A 15,553-nucleotide genomic window follows, 5' to 3' on the forward strand; every position below is an offset into this window, starting at 1 on the left:
CTTTGGTGGCCGGGAATGTCGAAAATACAGTAAGAATTTCATGCAATATTTACGAGAATTAGTTACAGGAATTAATTAGGATTAATTGCATGAAATATTTCACGGACGAACTGAAAGGGGATTAGTTAATTGGACTTGTCATCTAGAGCTGGAAATGAACTTTAGGATAAGCAAATGAACTATGTAATAATGAACTTGACAGACGAATACACAGTCACAAACAGAACGGCGCGCGACGATTACGGCTTTCTCGGCTTGGTGGAAAAAACTCCGAAAATTTACAGCCAGCACTCCGTGAGAATTTCTCACAAATGTTAAACATTATATCGCTTGTTCTCAAAAATGCTACAAGAGAGAAAGATGATACAACCAGAAAACCAGAAAAGATGAATAATCGAAAGCCATAAACATTGGCAACAGACTTCTGTCTAGCCAAAAAAATATGTTTCCATTCATTCAACTTCACGCATTCTCACACTTTATCTTCTATTTACTTTGCTTAGAATGTTAAATAAATGAAGTAATCACTTCAAAGTTGTCGTCGTTGTTGCTGCTGCTGGTGCTGATTGAGATAAAGTTGTAATCGCTCACGCAATGTCTGCTTGTTTGAAATGTGTTTAAATAAAAATCACAATTTCTTATCTTAACCATGTTACGATGAAGCTCCGAGGAACGGCGGCTAAACAGCACGCCAATGCTGTAAAAGTTACCGTTCGGCGGCAAGTTCTGCCGGTGAAATGTGCGTTGAAACGTGCTGTTCGGTTGACCGGAAAGTTCGTTGTAAAAGTTTCATTGGCTGCACCAGAATTGGGCAGCAAGTTTTTGGATGGTTTTTTTCCCTTTACTTTTCTTTTGTTTGTCCCGCTTGTTCTGCTGCTACAGTATTGTTTTCTTTCAAGCTTCTTTAATAATGCTACAGACAGAATATACTGTTGCTCGTCCACCCCGACAAAGGAACATCGGTTGTTGACACCGAAATGCGGGAAGGAAAGATTCGCATTTTGAGCAGTGCACTACAATCATCAACGATGGGAAACAGAAATCCGCTATGATTTACGAGCCGTACTTTGGCAGTGGACTCGATTGTGCTATTCGAGCATAACCGCAAAACAAAAAAACAAACTATTCGGCTACACTGCCTCTGGGGTCACGAGTTGTAGTACACTGTTGTACGGTTTGATACGATGAAGAAGATGTACAAAAACAGAAGAAGATCGACCAGAGTTGAGGGTGAGGCATCAAACTTTATCGCTAGACGCAATCTTAATTGAATAACGAATGCAATCATGAATTTGTTTACTATGTCCGACGCGCACGAATGACTTAGTGAGTGGGCACATGAAGAGGTAAGTACAAGCAAAAATAGATACGAAACCACCATCACCACCATCATCGTGGTCAAGACCGATGGTTTATAAAGCTTTTTATAACACAGCGATTAATTTTTATAGAACACTCCCTTAAATGTAGCTAAAACTGTTAACGAATTGAAAAAGAAACTATTCAACCATAAACCAATAAAAATGTGCTGTTCGACGCATGTTTCCATGTCTCAATTTCTATTAACGTTGATATTATCGGGCGCAAGAACAACATGAGTTACTTACCACGATCAGATGCAATTAACGATAGAACGACATGGACATAGACACAGTTTTTCCGCGTGAAATGTTTGGTAACAACGCCTAAGGTATCACATAATTTACGCAACGAAAAAAAAAACTAAGGAATGATACACAGACCCTTCCTCAATAATTTGGACGATTTAGAGTTTGATAACAAAAGTATTTTAAGAAAGAGGTAATAAAAAAACAAACAATATGTATGCCTCATTGTGAGCCATCGTAAGGGATATTTGGGAAGGTTGATTTTACTGTTTTTACTACTGCTACTAACACCTTAAAGATAAGCCAATACCTGTTATGCAAGCCGCTTGATAAGCATCAAGACACTGCTTCGACCAAGTGAAGCACAAACGAAAGAACCAGCTGTGTAATCATGCTTCATTACAAAAAAAACCAGCAACCCTACATTCAAGGCCAAAACGAACGAGCCACTCAACTGGCAAGTGTGTCTCATTGAGTAACATTTCAACCCGTTGGTTTTGGCTTCCTACCTCAGAAACTGTTATCAGCTTGTAGGTAGCTAATAATCGATGATTCCAATTGGTACACAACAAAACAAATGCCGTGGAATGCTTTGCTTGCGCATGGATCGACGCACACGATCGAGCGCACTTAGCTCATTCGTTTATGGTAGGCCCATTTGACGAGAAACGTGAAAGACACGTGTAGAGATAAAAATAATTTACACTCAAAAAAAAAACACACAAACCCCTTTCATCACGGCGGAACTGGTTGATTAATACGGCGGAAGTGCTCGAAAACACTCTTTTCCCCTACTTTAAACTGCACAATTAAATAAGCTCTTTGGCGTTCGACCCTTAGAGTTCGTTCGTAGCTGTATAATTAAAGTCAACCTCTCTGAAGAGCTCTTCAGCAATAATCCCCAGTGAAGTGTGTGCACTTCAGGCAAACGGTAGTCAACAATCAATCGCATGCTTGAAGTGGCTTTAGCTGATTGCACTTGCATACCAGTGTATCTATCAGTCTATCAGTGGACAGTGTGCGGAAAGGTTCTGTTTACTGATTGCATTTATTTGCAAGACGATGTTGATAATGTTGCTTCCCTACTCTTCCTTTGCATCAATTATTTTTTACTGTTTCCGCAATATGATTTGTGTTTGTAAACAGAAGCTTTCATCAATCTAAAGGGTTTCAAGCGTTTAATCACAACAAATCTTTGTTTGTTTAGTTAATCGGCAATTAATACAATTATTAGCCAATTCGTGCTTCTTCCTACACTTCGTTCTCAACAAAGTTCACTCTCAGCGCATAAAAAAGCAATCACAATTAGTTTACAAATGATTTATTTTACGTTTCTGCACACATGAATACACGCGTTACGAAATCTTATCGGGGACCATTACATGATTATAAATCACTGTAAAACGGGGCTGTGTATCGATGTAAAATACGATACAGTAATACTCCTGCACTTTCACGCACGCTTAAACCTAACGGACGAAAGTAATGTGAAACAATATAATCTCCAATTGCACGGATGCAATGGATGCGATCAATTCGATAACGTTCAATTAAAAAGTGTTCAAAATTACTTTTCCTAACATTGGTATCTCTTCATGTGTACCATATCGATCCTCTCCATACAACATAACACATCTACAGCGGGGTTTAGCTTTTTTTTCTCTCCTAAAATACACACACACACAAAACATGAAAAAAAACAGTGTACGTTTAGATGCACATAAAAACTAAGCAAAAAAAAAAGAAAATAATCCTTAAATCTTATTAAACCCTTTCGGGAGAAGTAAAACAACCGTCTTCACTGTTTGGGAAGCAGGCTCACGTATGAGGTAGAGTAGCACCGGACAAATCGGAGCCAATGGCTAATGGCTAAAAGGGTTGTGCAATGGGAAGACATCATTGCCACCTACTTGCCACCGATCGAGGCCACCTTCTCCATTGCCTTTAGTACCGTTTCGTCGTTCGCCAGGAACCGGATGCCACCAACCATCTTCATCGATTCGTCGAAGTCGATGATGAACGGAATACTGTTCGGCAGGTTGAACTTCATGATATCTGCGTCTGAAATATCTTTAGTTGATAAGTATGGTGATGCGAGTATGGATGCTCATTTACGGAAAAATGTGTGTTTGGTGAATAGAATTCATTGCAGAATGAAATGATCGTTTGGAGTTAGTGAAGATCATGTTACAATTAATTCACAACACCGTGTGCGCGCGTGTACGTGGGTGTGGATCAGTACAAAGGAAAGAGAAAGAGATAACGTTGGAGAAGAGAATATTAGTTCCATTTTCAACCATCACCAAAAGCAATTGCTCCTTAAGATCCTTAAGAATCTTAACGAAATCGAACAAAATGCTCACACATTTACATATCTTATAGGGCATCTCTGACAATAAGTTAAAACACATTGAGCCACCAAGTCTTATAAGGTACGTATAGAGCTGATTATTACCCACATTCCGAAGGATGGAACATTACCAAATTACCTTGAATGTGCTTTACCAAACCACGCAAGCTGGTACCGTGCGCCACCACTAGCACACGCTTGCCAGCGCGAACCTCCGGTATGATGGAGTCCGTCCACTCTGGCACGACCCGCTCCATGGTTGTTTCGAGTGTCTCGGTCGATGGGAAATCATTCTCGTTGATGTGCCGCAACCGGGGATTGCTCTTGATTGCATGGTAATACGGATTGGTCGGTTCGATGGCCGGTGGTGGTACGTTGAAACTACGGCGCCACACCTGCACCTGTTCCTCACCGTAGATATCGGCCATCTGCCGTTTGTTGAAACCGGTCAGTGCACCGTAGTGACGTTCGTTTAGGCGCCACAGCTGCCGGACCGGAATTTCGCTCAGGTTCAGCTCCTTCAGGATAATGTCCAACGTTTGGTTAGCACGGCGCAGGCAGGAAGTGAATGCGATATCGAAACACATGGTTTCTCGCTTCAGTGCGGCGGCCGACACTTCCAGGGCGTCCCATTCACCTGCAAAAGCATGACCGGAAATGGTACGTTAGTTCGATTTATCTTCGCAAGGTCATTCACTGCCGCATCTTCACGTGGGCCTTCTTATGCTTATTGTGTCGGTTATATTTCCTCTCTCTTTCTCCCTCTCTCCGCCTAGCGTGATAAGCTTTTCACGAGTGGTCAAGCTGTTTGGACACGAATGGACCCATTTCCACTATCGCTAGTGTCACCTTTGGTCAAGTTTTTCAATCTGGTGGTAAGAAACACACTATTCGGTTGGAATGATACTGATTTTTGAACTGTAACGAAACTATTACCGCCGTTCTATATGCTTACGATCTCGCAACTGTTCCGTAACCATGGTAACACGTACATCGGAAAACAAGCCTTCCGTTCCGATCTTTGTTCTGTTAATGACCGCCAAAAAATGGTGATCAAAATAACCGAAGGAGTAAAATCAAATCAAAATTCGACCGGTTGTCGTCGAGAACCGTTCACAGCACATAGCGTTGTTGATATCGTGGGCTTTCAACCCCTAAAAATAGACCATCCAACATGATTGAACGGAATCGAAACGAAACGGCGACAGCACATTGTATGGTGAGGGTGTAACAAAAAATGAAGCAGAAAAATGCAACGCGTGTGCATAAAAAAAAAGTAAAAAAGCATGAACCAGCAGAGTTTTACCTTCCTCGCTGAGGCCTACGTCGTGCCAGCCGCAGAAAAGGTTCATCTTATTCCATTCGCTTTCGCCATGGCGAACGAAGGTAACACTGTACGTTGCTTTGTGCATGGTGCGATCCGCGGGATGGAACTGTTTTCTGGTGCACACCAACACTTGTTGACTTTCCGCTTCCACTGGGTGGGTTTTGCTGGTTTGCCGCTACTTTCTGGATCGAAACAAAGCTTAGGACTTGGTCTCAACTCTGCACACTGAATGCTGCACCTTTAGTATTGCTGTCGTTTGGTTCGGTGTTTTGTACGACGAAGTTTCAAACGATACCGTGGGACATATTTGTTTCACCTGCAAGCGACAGAATGGAAATGGACAAGCAGAAACATTAGAATGGTACAGTACAAAACAAAAATAAAGTCTAGCTGTAAGAAACCCCCCCCCCCCCACAACACACCAACACACAACCTGCTACTGCAAACAATCGACCGAAACAAAACGACTGCAGAGCTGAAACGCCCTTGCGAGAATGATTGGGGTTTTGAATCAAAACGTTCTAGCACCACACACTGCCACACTACCACGTGCCGTTTACAGAAAGGGCTCTCGACGCGAACTGACTCGGAGCACTCGGATGGCGATCAGATCGTGCTCTGCCACGGTCGATCACGCTATGGGATTCGGTGCGTCGTATGCCTTGGATATACCGATGCAGCCAACTATGCATGTGTGCTGACCTGTACCACACGACGATGATGATGATGATGACGGCAACGACGACGACGACGACGACGACAGTGACGCTTGCACACAGGGTTGCAGCACACTATCGTCGTGCGGAACGGCGCACTCGAATACGGTCCGGAGCCACAGCGTCCTTGAGAGTGCCGCCGAAGAACACGGCATCAATGGTTCAACCACCGTGTGTCGGACGCGTACAATGCGTGCGCGAGCAAGCGAGAAGACACCAATAGATGCCACACTTTAGCAGCCGAAACGACCATTACTACGCCTGATAAGACATCCACAGCCTTCATCCGTATGGTGCGGAACGGCTCTCGCACACTCACACCCTCGTCGATGCGTATTTTACATCTTCCTGGGACACTGTTTGCGCTCTAACAAAGGTTGCTCCAGAAATGGAATGAGGCTTAAACAGTGCGCGCTTCGACGCTTGGACCAGTTGGACGTTCGAAACAGTTGTTCATGTTAAATGGATATTTAGATATTTAGTATAAAGTATTAGAATTATGATGGTTTTTCAATTTATCGAACTTTCAACGTAACTAAACATTCCATTTTCTTCTACCACATTCATATTCACCAGCTTGTTCGTTTGGTAGGACAGGAAGTTTCATACTTCTTGTGTGTTCGGTTCTGTTTCCGTTCCCTAGTTTCCATACAAAAGATCTCGATAAGAAGCTTACTGGACGGATGGAATGCGACAAAGCAAAGCATAAAAAAGGTATAACACAACCGGCCGGAAAGCGACCAAGAGGAAACGAGACACAAATACACCAAACCAAAGGCGCCTCCCAACCGTACTCTCAGACAAAAACAAAAAATAACCGGCTCTGTAGGTCTACCCCCTTCTTACCCATCCCATACCCAAACCCAATTACTCAAGAATTCCATTCATCCTCCAACATTCGCTTGGTATGAAGGTTTCATCTTTGCGTTTGATGAATGAAATACGGCACCGTACGAACGAACGAACGAGCAACGAAAAAAAACGTGGTCCACATTCTCTGCATCGGTAATTTGTTTATCGTTGGTGCCTTGTGTCCATCCACCGTGTATTGGGCGATGTGCTTCTTCTACTCGAAAAGGGTTTATACCTATGCACGGGATCGTATATTCCAGCAACTTTTGCGTTGCGCAATTACTATGCGCCGTAGATGTGGACGTTGAATGATTTTACCTTCAGCATTGGAACATCATCCTGCGCGGTCTCTTTTGTTGCTGTTATTCCAGTTGATCACACACACGCGCGATTTGCTGGCTTAGAACGTATTTCTGAGTTAATGGAAACAAATAAAGTTGCTTTAAGATTTTTTGATAACAGGCCAAAAATATGCACCAATAAAATAAGCGAAGTTGTTTGGCCAGTTTTGTCAAGGCTAGAAGAACGCTAAAATGCGTCACACCCTATTTGTAACACATGTGTCCAAGGAAACCTGAGAACAGGCGTGATTTTACGACTTTCCAGCTTAAGTGCATTTGTTATTGCATATCGGTGTGTATCGGAACTATGAATCATTCACCGTGCTAGAAAAAAATTATTACCATTTAATTGTTTCTTCGCTGGCATTTCGATCCCATGCGGTGTCACAAGCTGGTTTGCGTGTTGTATTGCGTATGCGCAATATATTAACGGGGCAACAAGTCTTCTGTTACTACTCCGTGTTTTTTACCGTTCATCGGCAACATCTTCAATTCTTATTTTAAGCCTACATATTTGCTGCTGACCATGTGGCCGTGTGGGAAAACTAGCCAAAAACAACAATCCGGCGGGTTTCTACATCTCTGCATGAAACGCATATGATTAAGCAGTTTGCCATGAGTTTGCAGGTTCAAAGAACTCTAGGCACGGTTAACCTGCCGCAAGGTTAGAGGTCTCAGCAGTTTTCTATACACAAACGGCACAATTCGATACGATGGAAGATTAAAAACAAATCCGTCAGCGACCGAATGTGGACTCACGTTATCCACTCAAGGTCATTTGACGATCATCATCATGTTACAACGAAGTGAAACGAAACGAGGAAGAATTTTGTCGCACTTCCACACACCACACTACCTCTTGTGGTATTACATTTTTGATGATCGTATTTGAAAACAGAAACAACGAGACACTGCTGTAAGGAAGAACGATCCATCAAGCAGGGGTATCAGAAAACGTGGACACCTTCTGACACGCATGGAATGCAACGTGCACAATTGCACAATAGTGGTACCATTATGGTATGTTTCATTCTTCACGCGCTGGACTTACCCTTCGCAAAACACTTTCGCCGCTAGACGAACAGCGGCAACGAAGCTGATAAAAGTACAACCACCTCCGGACAGGTACTGCGGAACAGCTCAGATCACGACACAGAAAAGGAACCGATATTTCTTCCCGAACACCGTGGTCCACCCATAACAAAACACAGCTAATCAAGCGAATGTAAATAAACACAATGTTCAATTACACCACTTCATTGTGTTGGTGACAGGGCACAGCGGCAGTGCTGCCAGCACTTTCCGCAGCACAGTGGTTGATCAGCAGCCATCATTTCACCACATTCTTCAACATTTACTGAAATAAAAATATATTTTTTTAATGAAATCACCCAGCAAGTACGATTTCGCGGCCAGGACATGGAAACCAACACATCCTGAAAAGTATATTTTGCCAGCGAACTGTTAAGATGCAATTAAGAAACAGTGCTAATCGAGAATTTTTTAAACATTACGCTGTAACAGTTGGGATAGTTCAATAGACTGTAGTTATCAATTTAATCACAATAGCGTTCAGGGTAAAAAAATCAAAGCAATGCAATTAGCATTAAGTTTAACAGACAAAGAAATGGAACTGCACCTGTCTGTCAGTACTGTAATCGAACATCACAACCTGAACATTATCGTTGCCACTTCAAGCTAGCGCTACGTTTTCGCGTTTTGCCAATTTTCGTCATCACACCGACTTCCGAAATGTGAAAAAACACACGCGCTCGTTACGATCCGCAAGATTCCATGCTTTTATTCATACTGAGACCAAACTTAACAGGTTGTTTTGCATCACGAGGGACACGACGTATCGGTACGGCTGGGTAATTTTTCTTGCGGACCCTCAGGTTTACGGTATATCACTAGAACCTTCCATCGCTAAGCATTTAGTTGCCTCCCTTGTACTCACGGACATGAGCAATGACCCAGATCGGGTAGGCAATAACGCCGCCGAAGATAGCCAGGCCATGGGCGGCTTTTTCCTGTGGACGAACGAAAGTGAAAAAAACAAAAGATTACGTAATGCACATAAACCAATCACCACTGGAAGTGTGCAACTTTTCCTCATATCTTCGTTCGACCCACTCATTTGGAATGGGCAGCAACATTCCAAACACAACACAGGGGAACCGGGAAACCAAGGAACACTGATTCCGTTTCCTAAGAACCACTTACCGCGAGAGATACGCGAACCTGCGGCAGGCTGCTCGTTACGGAGAAGTACGTCCTGCGCTGCAAAGCCTGGGCGGCGACGCTGACCAATCGTGGTACGGTAGCGTTAGCAATCATTTTCGCGAAGCTGGGCTGCAAACTCGTAGATTCGAAGACTGTAATCGTCGCAGAAAATGCACAAAATGATTAAAAATGCAGGAAAAGCAGCCGATGTTTTCTTACCAGCACGGAAAAAATGATTGACGATCGTTTACTCGGGGCCCGGTAGTTCGAGCAACCCGGAAGAATCGATTGACCTTTCCGAACGATGGCACACCTGCATTGTATTACCTTGAATCAAATGTCAATTTAAAAGTAGTAAAACCGTTACATAAACTATTCGTGTATGTTTTGAGTATGGTTTTTACGTTTGTTTTTCTAGTGCGACAAAAGAACGACTGTTTTACTTTATCGTCCTCTTCTTCTAACACGCAAAATTAAATAACACTACATATTGAAACTAATTGTATTTAGATCGATTTCAAAAAGCGTTTTTATTTCTTTTCAAAAGAAATTATTTAATGTACGTACATAAACGGTTGTCTTTCTTCCTATTCGTCTGGCTTGATTTTTTTCCTCGACGTATGTTTAAGAAAAAATCTGGATTCGATTTTAGTTGTTGGTTCTTTCGGGTTTTACTATATATACTCGCATTTACTTACACCTTAACTGCTTACCACACGGTTCGAGCGAGCGTGTTTGAGCTCCTATTTGTTTCCATCTAAATGGCTGCCAAATTTCCTATAATGAGTTTGCAATCGATTTTAGCGTGTGTGTATGTGTGAAGATTGTTTCATTTCTAATAGGTTCTGAAATTTCTTACTAGTCAACAATTAAAGAACGAAAACAGTCGAACAAATTCTATCTGCGCAAAGATTTGCTTGCTTCGTGTGAGAATGTGTACGTGTGTTGTTGCTGTTGTTGTTGTTAGTATACTGAGCTCGTTTCGGCCGGTCTATATGTTTGGTTCTTCATTTTCCCGCTTTTATACAACATTTTTCATCGGTTTGTCAAAGATTGGACACTTTGTGGGAAATGAAATACAATTATTTGTTAGCGCTACCGATGCTGCATTTTTGTTTATATCTCGCATATGTGCTCTTAATTCACTAGATTGTACCGGGTTCACGAGTCCTATTGGCTTCTCACAACGATCATGTGTGGATATTTTAATGCTCCCTCATGCGGTCTACCCCACCATGTACTGGTGTTTTACATACACTCTTGCAGACCGATTTCATTCCTAGTCGTCTCTCGCCGTTGAGTACACCACCTTTTGCATTCTTTGTACAATCGATAGCCAGTGGAGCAAACGTTATGTGCTGGTGTGGTGAGAGCGTACGGTAATGGATCGTATAGACCTAGGTAACAGACTGTCTTCGCTGCTGACTGCTTCCTGAGTTTGCATTGATTTGATAAAACAAGGATATTCGATTACGTTCGTTAGTTTTAGACTTCTGTGTTTTCATTGTTACCTCCGGAGGTGTAATTATTTTTTTTGTTTATTAAGTGTAACATGGCAGTGATGGAAAAACAATGCGAACAATGCTGCTCCGGTCACCACTAAAGTCAAAGGGATATCACAAACTGGATCCTCCGCCTGCTCGGTAGTACATATGTACTACCTCGTTCGTCGTCCTGCGGAGAAGCGTATCTTCTACCGTAGAAGCATAAATCCCAGAAATATTTTTTTTTATAACCATTTAAGATTCGAATCTAGAAGATCTGCCCGTTCGATTCCATTTCGTGTACGGTTTGGTGGTGGCGCACCTCTGACTGCGAGTGCTCCAATTTGATTGTTCTTATCATTTTGACATCTTTCCGATCCTCTTAGCTGTTATGTTTGCATCTCTACTTATTTGTTTTAACGTACGCACTTCAAGATTCTGGGCTGGGCCATACTAAATGTTTTCCAATGAAAACACTCATACTAAGGTATATGCGGATAATGTATAAAATCAATCAATCAAATAGCAAGTCTCGAGAGATGGTACCCCAGTATAGATCCTACGGTGACCTAGCACGATCTAATGTAACGTTGAAGCAAAATACACTGCAATATATAGTACTGCTCGCTCTCTCGATAGTATTCGATCTGATTTTTCATCTTCTTTCGCATATTACGCAAAGAACTTTGTTACCGCTTTCACGTACACATCGTACGAATGTATGTTTTAAGGTAAGATTGGAAAATTCTGTCCATCATTTCGCCCCATCATTTCGGTAGTTAGTAAGAGAATTTTTAACAAAGCTGAACTAGATTTCATTGATCTGCGGAGGGGGGATTGTTAGTGGTTGTTTCGTGTTCTGCCTCTACGTTTTGCCTAGCATGTCTTATGTTTCGGGCCCATGAGCTTCAGGGGTACTAAGGGACAGAGGGGGGGGGTGCAATATCCGCGAAGTTTAATTGAGATTAAGGTACAAAATTGTGAAGTACGTGACGAATAGTGTTTGTGGTATGGCTATTTTTCTTGATATTTTTTCGATTTTTCGTCTTGCTCTGAGGCTCAATAGACTATTCCTTCTTCTTGCGGACGCGCGCCTGTAACTATACTATTAAGAATGAAAAATTGGTTTGCCTTTTTTTTGTTCAGAAAGCTTTTCAACATTACTTGCATCTCACTAACCCTGTACAATGTCTTCGTTTTTTCGCTATTGCAATAACAGGTGCATTAGCGAAAATAAGTAACAAAGAAACAAAGAAACACAGCGTGTTAATAAGAAGGTGCGCAACATTGCAAATATTACAGTAAACTTGTGCGTTTCCTAAATAGCTTGCAGGTGACTTCGTTCTGACTAATCATAATGAAAGAAACATGCAAATTAATTAACATTTAGCATATGTATGTACGTTGCCAACATTCGTAAACAATAACTATTGAGATCAAACGCTCCATAGCACTCAATTAAAGTAAATCTTTCCTAAGCTAAATCACTTGAGATCACTGAAGAACACATAATTTCACATAATTGTATTGCACAGCGGGGAAATATTTGTCAAACGTGCTTATAGTAGTTGTAAGTGGAATGCTCGTCTCGTTATGGCCTAGCTAGAAGCACAGTTTTTGCACCTTACTAAATCGTATTGTAAGATGAAGGATTTTGACGCGCTGCTATCGTTTGGCTGTTTAATGTATGTTTTTTGTGTGATCATCGTTTTTATCGCTTCTATTTACTTGCTTTTTTATTATTTGCCTATTATGTATTGCAAAGTACGTAACTTCGTGTACTGGCAAGAATATACGACATCATTTCAATAGTAAATCGCTATCTAACTTCTTCTATTGCATAAACGGTATTAGATTCGTGATATTGAACAAAACATTCAAATGTTTTCTGCTAGGAGGATTTTATATCCTGTTTAAACTATGCACTGAAAATGTGGGAAAAATAAGTAAAAAAACCGCTGTAGTACACCTAGAATAATACTACTCTTCTGGTGAATTCAAGCGGCCAAGAAATTTTAGGGATCTCTCTATCGGCATGTCTTCCTACTAGAGCGATTGATTGGATGCTCTTGGCCAATTAAGGTAACAGAAAGTGGATGTGTTTTTTTGTGTTTGCTAGACTACAGTCTTCTCTCGGTTACGGTCCACTCAGTTCGCCTGAGAAGGAAGCTAAAGAAAATTTCTATATCTATGAGTTATGATCTCTTTACTCTTTGCTCAATTACTTGTTCTAGACTAGCGTGTGTTTTGGTTTGTGTTGACTAGCATAAATCTTTTCCTTTCCCATATGTAGTCGAACGTATGTGTTCATTGCGTTCTGTTATAATTTACCAGACATCTTCCATCCCATCACAATACATAACGAGCTACCGTAAGGGTATGTACGTTTGGGCTTTCTAGACTGCAATCAAAATTCATTCGAACCTTTCTAATAGTAATTATACATCATCACATTACAGTACCGTGAAGTGTAGCATGAAAATGAACGTACTATGTGGAATCGAATCGTCTACGCGCTTGTGAAAAAATATTTAACTTTGCTTCTAGATTAACGATTGCGCCGAGAACGTAAACGGTTCCCGAAAGCTGCTCCTCACTTTCCCCCCGTATGACACGAGCGTAATAAAAAATTGAGTATTATTGGCTCAGAACAGAAAAGGAAACCTGGATCAACATTTGGTCTAGAGCGAATAAATTCGAGAAAAGGATCGAATATTTACATTTAACCGGCGCCGGAAATGGTCCAACCTAAACGTGAACGAACGTGACCTACAAAAGTATATTCTACATGGTTCCCACAAATGTTAAAATGAGTCGATGATGTCGAACGCGTTCGCAATGCTGTTTACCTGCTCAACCACCTTCCATTTGTACTTGAGCGCTTTCTCCGTGAACGGATCGTCCGTCTGGATGTCTAGGTTTTCGATCGTATTCGGCAGCACGAGACGAAACGCGTGCAGAAACATCCGCGGGGGTGATGTGTCGATTTTCAGACTGTACGTGTAGTCTCCCACGATCACGTGACCGATCTGCGAGCAGTGCAGTCGCAGCTGATGCCGTCGACCAGTGATTGGCCGTAAAAGCACTTTGGTGACGGGCTTCCCATTGTAGTAGCCTCTATCTAGCACCAGTACCTTCGTTATACTGCGGCGTGGATTTTGGCATAGTTCATCCTCGAGGATTGTACACATTTTTTTGCTCGTATCCTTGAATCGCACATCTTCGCCTGTAACATTGGTTCGAAACCGGTATCCGGTAAGACTAATGGAAATGTACCACTTGCAGCGCTACCTTACCTATTGCTATGTCAATCACTTCCTCATCAAAATCGGTATGCCCGCGGAGTAAAGCTAAATAGTATTTTCTGGCCCGTTGCTCCTCAAACACTTGACAAACCTCTTTGCAAGCGTTTTTGTTCAGCGGAATGCACAGTATTCCACTGGTGGCAAAGTCCAACCGATGGGCAAAATAGAAATCATGTGTTAAGTTATCCTGTACGTACTCGGGAAACTGTTTTCGCATGATCGTCTGAACAGTTTTCTGAAAGCATAAGAAGAATGGTTACGCTTTGGTACTCATGTAATTGAATTCTCACCTGCAGATGAACAAATTACCTTTTTAGTGTCATTTGAATTAATCAGTAAATCATGCTTTTTGTTAATCACCAAGAAGTTGCCGCTGGTATAGAGCACATCAACCGTTTCGTCCTTCTTCTTGTAATTGTTACCCTCACACAGGGACAAAATGAAGTTCACGAACCGATCGCATAGAACTAGAAAAGCTTTAATGATTTTTTCCACCAGTCCAGTGGAAAAGAACTGAACAATACGATCTACGATTTCATCTATCATTCTGAGATGTGTATATCTCCCGTTCACGGCCCCCGATTAACGTCGGGAATAACCAGCTCAAAGCAATCACGGGCTTGGATGCTTGGCAGCTGCTTCAGGATGAACGGAATTGGACGTTTCCGTCACCCAGGATCCCAGGCGTAGACGAGTTGAAACGAGTGAGATCGATGAGTTTGAATGTAATAAAAGAAAGCTTCTAGCTGCTCGTTATTAATTCAAGCAGCATCTCAGCGCTTGAAGCCTTGAAGGACCACATTCGTAATGTAAACGAAATTGGCTCCTGCTGGTCGGGGATACTCTATGGCACGCACTGCCTATCACAGCCCGCTTGTCGGAGGAAGGTTTGCAGTTGCAACACGGTACTATTGTGACTGGCTGGCGGCACGAATGGAGCGAGTCTTGTTTTGTCCGGATCTTTTCTACTCCATTTGTGATTTTTTTTTCGTGTCCAATTTTTGCAACAACAGTGTGGCTGTTGTGATGGTGCGTTTGCACGCAGGAGATTCTCCCTGGAGCTATCTGAAACACTTTCTTCACCTTGATGCACTTAACAAACGCACGATACACCAGTCCTGCTATGGGATTTGGTAAACTGCAACAAATGCCCAAAATTGTTGCAAAATTTCAGGACCTTGCAGCACTCCAAATCGTCTAATTGTTTTTTTTTTGCTTGGTTTTGGTTTCTTTGCATTGCTTGTCAAAGCTGTCAGACTGGCGGACTGTCAAATTTCTTTGGAATTCTGGGGAAAAATGTTATTTGGGTACGATTTATTCGAACATCGAGATCCGAGTATCGGGGATG

At 42.0% G+C, this 15,553-nt stretch overlaps 2 protein-coding genes across 6 annotated transcripts; both read right to left on the bottom strand.

Moving 5' to 3' along the window:
- Positions 1 to 2,912: 2,912 nt before the first annotated feature.
- LOC125763024 (2,3-bisphosphoglycerate-dependent phosphoglycerate mutase-like) lies at positions 2,913 to 8,616 on the bottom strand. Of its 5 annotated transcripts, none has more exons than XM_049425733.1 (4): positions 8,245 to 8,616; positions 5,264 to 5,600; positions 4,097 to 4,594; positions 2,913 to 3,668 (listed from the first exon to the last, which is right to left on the bottom strand). In XM_049425733.1, exons 2-4 carry the CDS (start codon positions 5,367 to 5,369, stop codon positions 3,514 to 3,516), a joined length of 759 nt encoding a protein of 252 aa, XP_049281690.1. In that variant the 5' UTR covers positions 5,370 to 5,600; positions 8,245 to 8,616; the 3' UTR covers positions 2,913 to 3,513. The 5 variants fall into 5 exon arrangements, with proteins under 5 accessions (XP_049281690.1, XP_049281686.1, XP_049281689.1 ...); XM_049425729.1 differs by having other exon boundaries at positions 2,913 to 3,677; positions 8,245 to 8,608; XM_049425732.1 differs by lacking the exon at positions 8,245 to 8,616 and adding an exon at positions 5,987 to 6,069 and having other exon boundaries at positions 2,913 to 3,677.
- Positions 8,617 to 8,968: 352 nt separating this feature from the next.
- LOC125763023 (RNA pseudouridylate synthase domain-containing protein 1-like) lies at positions 8,969 to 15,471 on the bottom strand. Its single transcript, XM_049425728.1, has 5 exons — positions 14,515 to 15,471; positions 14,197 to 14,440; positions 9,636 to 14,126; positions 9,417 to 9,568; positions 8,969 to 9,223 (listed from the first exon to the last, which is right to left on the bottom strand). Exons 1-3 carry the CDS (start codon positions 14,749 to 14,751, stop codon positions 13,705 to 13,707), a joined length of 903 nt encoding a protein of 300 aa, XP_049281685.1. The 5' UTR covers positions 14,752 to 15,471; the 3' UTR covers positions 8,969 to 9,223; positions 9,417 to 9,568; positions 9,636 to 13,704.
- Positions 15,472 to 15,553: the final 82 nt, after the last annotated feature.

The sequence above is a fragment of the Anopheles funestus genome, chromosome 2RL (genome assembly GCF_943734845.2).
Source record: "Anopheles funestus chromosome 2RL, idAnoFuneDA-416_04, whole genome shotgun sequence".
Lineage (NCBI taxonomy): Eukaryota > Metazoa > Arthropoda > Insecta > Diptera > Culicidae > Anopheles > Anopheles funestus.

What these genes read in the sequence shown, in the direction of transcription:
- LOC125763024 (XM_049425729.1), bottom strand. Translation starts at nt 5,369, where the DNA reads ATGCACAAAGCAACGTACAGTGTTACCTTCGTTCGCCATGGCGAAAGC. An exon ending in CGTAGGCCTCAGCGAGGAAG is followed by an intron (nt 4,595 to 5,263) that starts GTAAAACTCTGC and finishes ATGCTTTTGCAG; the next exon opens with GTGAATGGGACGCCCTGGAA. An exon ending in TTTGGTAAAGCACATTCAAG is followed by an intron (nt 3,678 to 4,096) that starts GTAATTTGGTAA and finishes TATCAACTAAAG; the next exon opens with ATATTTCAGACGCAGATATC.
- LOC125763023 (XM_049425728.1), bottom strand. Translation starts at nt 14,751, where the DNA reads ATGATAGATGAAATCGTAGATCGTATTGTTCAGTTCTTTTCCACTGGA. An exon ending in ATTCAAATGACACTAAAAAG is followed by an intron (nt 14,441 to 14,514) that starts GTAATTTGTTCA and finishes TTATGCTTTCAG; the next exon opens with AAAACTGTTCAGACGATCAT. An exon ending in AGTGATTGACATAGCAATAG is followed by an intron (nt 14,127 to 14,196) that starts GTAAGGTAGCGC and finishes CCAATGTTACAG; the next exon opens with GCGAAGATGTGCGATTCAAG.